This window comes from Ptychodera flava, chromosome 1 (genome assembly GCF_041260155.1).
Source record: "Ptychodera flava strain L36383 chromosome 1, AS_Pfla_20210202, whole genome shotgun sequence".
NCBI lineage: Eukaryota > Metazoa > Hemichordata > Enteropneusta > Ptychoderidae > Ptychodera > Ptychodera flava.
This window is the reverse complement of record NC_091928.1, coordinates 27,858,128-27,861,205: the sequence shown is the minus strand read 5'-3', so window position 1 is coordinate 27,861,205 and position 3,078 is coordinate 27,858,128. Positions and strand designations below refer to the sequence as shown.

The following is a 3,078-nucleotide window of genomic DNA, read 5'->3' as shown; positions in this document are numbered from 1 at the left end:
GCTGCAGAGTGTATCAGTTATGGGATTCCACAGTCCCTCTACAAACATGTTAGAATTGTGAAGTTTTATTCTTTCATAACCCTTAATTAGCTGCAATTTCTGCTGTACTTTCGTGTTCTTTTGTTTTGACCACAAAATAGACTTCCTTATTCTACTCACAAAACTTGTGACTGAAATGGGCTTATACAGCAAAGATGCCTTTGGCGTCAGGTACGCGTATGCCAGTAATGCACCTTTCTCCTGTTATGCACTGTAAATTGCGTCTTTTCGGTGTTTAGCGATCGGCGAATAGGGATAAGCACAATAATAGGAAAAATATATTGTAACAGCGACCAGCGCAATATTTATACCGAAAATTGAAATATATGCAACCGCTCAAACGAAATTATGTTGCTTATTTGCATGTATGAAGCAGTTTATGGGGTCACATAAGTCACGTGATTGAAACACGACCCTGTCATACAAAGCTAACGCTGTTGTAATGGCTTCACAAGGTGCTACGTGCAAAGAGGAATTCGACGAGAATTTTCTCCTCTGTGGGATCTGCACAGAGCGATACAAGAATGCTAAAATTTTGCCGTGTCTACACAGCTTTTGTGAGCCGTGTCTGGGTAAGCTGGCTGAAAAGAGATACGGTGCCAAATTTGTAACCTGTCCAATATGTCGACGTTCGCACAGACTTCCCGGTAATGACGTGGCAGATTTTGACGACAACAGGTTCCTTAATAATTTGCTAGAATTGTTCAACAAAGGCAAAAACGATCCCGATTCACGAAAATGCGGGGCCTGTAAGAAAGATGATATGACGAAACATTGCATCGAGTGTGCCTTAGACATCTGTGAGAGCTGCGTCATCGCTCACCGCACGTTCCAATTCTCGAAATCGCATCGTCTGGTACCGTTGGAAGAGTACGATACTGTTAAATCCACCGACCCCGCCTCAGTTCAACCCCCAGTTTGCTGCAGCCAGCATCCAACCTGCGAACTCGAATTCTACTGCGGTACCTGCGACAAAGTCATCTGCCTCAGGTGTACTTTGACCGATCATTCGAAGCCAGAGCATCAATACACTTGCGTGAAGGAGGCAGCTTCCAACTTCACCAAAGAATTGGCGGCCATTATCGACAAAGTGAAAGAGAAAACGGACGAGGTCGACGACCTTAAGTTGATGCTGACAAGCGTTTCAGAGTCGTTGGATAATTGCTACAAGAAAGAAAGCGAGAAAATGAAGGAACACATCCATCAAACAGTTGAAGAAACTACTAAATTGATTCAGGAAAATGGCGCCAAACATCAGGAAGATTTGAAAAGTGAGTATGATGAGCGAAAGGTGAATTTGAACGCACAACTGAAGGAACTTGACATTACTGAAGATGACCTGGCGAGTACGAGGGAATATTTTGAGAAACTTGTAAACTACGGTAACGCCGTACAGCTGATGTCTGCGAAGAAGGGCATAGCGGCTCAATCATCGAAACTACTGGATAGCGCGACAAAACTCGACCTAAATGTCAATGACTCCATGGTGTTTGAACCAAACGACAACTTTTGCCAAGAGAAGTGCATCGGAGAGCTTAAATCACGTCCTCTTTACGAACTAACCGGTGTTGCTCATCGTTCCTATCTCGACGAGGACATCTGTTGTACCATAGTCACTATCGATAGTACCTCGGCAGAGTTCGTGAAATCGAAAGTTGACGCCACTTTGAGGAAATTAGAGGGTGACACTGCCACATGCACAGAGCAAGTAGAAGTGAGCGAGGGTGGAGATGGAAAGTTGTCGTTGAAAACTCGCGCCAAGAGTGAAGGAGAGTACGAACTATCAGTAGCAGTTCGTAAGAAGCCAATTGAAAGTTCGCCAGTTAAAATTAGTGTCCGGGAAAGGCTAAAGGTTAGCAATCTACCAGATGTACGCGGTGTAACGTTGACGAAGAAGGGAGACTTGTTAGTCTGCCAGTTGAATGGATGCGTACATTCTATAACTCTAACTGATGAACGGCAAAAAATATGTGATGTCACTACTTTCGTCGAGGGAGCTAAGCTTCGTGACGTTGCTGTGTCAAAGGATGGGACTATTTTCATGACAGATAACGGTAATAAGCAGATAATTGTCTGTGATGAGAATGGTAAACTTGTCAGGTGTTTCGGTAAAGACATAGTGAATTCCCCCTTTGGTATAGCTGTGAGTCCGGTCAATGGAAGGGTGTATGTGGTTGATTGGGGTTCACATACAGTTCATATCTTTGAGCAAGACGGGAATTACGTCAAATCATTCGGCAGTTTTGGATCTGGAGAAGGTGATTTTAATCATTCTCATTTAATGTCCGTGGATGGCAAAGGAAATGTCTATGTAGTTGGTTGTACTAACAATCGTGTACAAGTTTTCGATAGTGTTGGCAAGTTCCTGTACTTGATTGGATCTTCAGAAAGCGGAGATGGTCAGCTGAGCTCTCCGTATGGAGTTGCTGTCGACAAACATGGATTTGTATACGTCTCCAATGGTAGAAATGGGAAAATTTTAAAATATGAAAATGATGGTAAATTTATTTGTCGGGTCGATAGAGATGTCGATGGAATTAATAAGCCTTGTGGCGTATGTGTTGTCGATAACAAGCCATTTGGCAAGCTCGCAGTTGCTGACAGAGGTTGCGTCACAATTTTCTCTACATAGAACCTAAATGAATCGTTTGTCGTATTTCATTCGAATGTTTAAGTTTGCGAATAGAGAAGTATAGACTTATTTCATTCAAAACGCACTGAAAGGTCGGATGCACGGTATTTTGTTTAGTGATAATCTCGATCCTTCCGCGGCTTAATGAGAGGAGTGATAATAAACATAAAACCAAATCTCATATTGATTTGATACATTTAGTCTAATGCAGTGTTTACGTGAATGTTTATCCTATGGATAGACATGTATTAAGACGGCCTGACAAATATCAGCAGCAGAATTTACTGGGATGTAAAATAAATTAATGCGTGGATCAATATGTTGTTATTTCACTTGTATATCTCGTAATTGTCCATATTGATGGTGGCAAGTTGTGGTGGTAGGTTGAGGGCGACGGCGAGTTCGTA

General features: G+C 42.4%; 1 protein-coding gene across 1 annotated transcript; it reads left to right on the top strand.

The window, feature by feature from the left end:
• Positions 1-481: 481 nt before the first annotated feature.
• LOC139143786 (tripartite motif-containing protein 2-like) lies at positions 482-2,671 on the top strand. Its single transcript, XM_070714341.1, has one exon. It carries the CDS (start codon positions 482-484, stop codon positions 2,669-2,671), a length of 2,190 nt encoding a protein of 729 aa, XP_070570442.1.
• Positions 2,672-3,078: the final 407 nt, after the last annotated feature.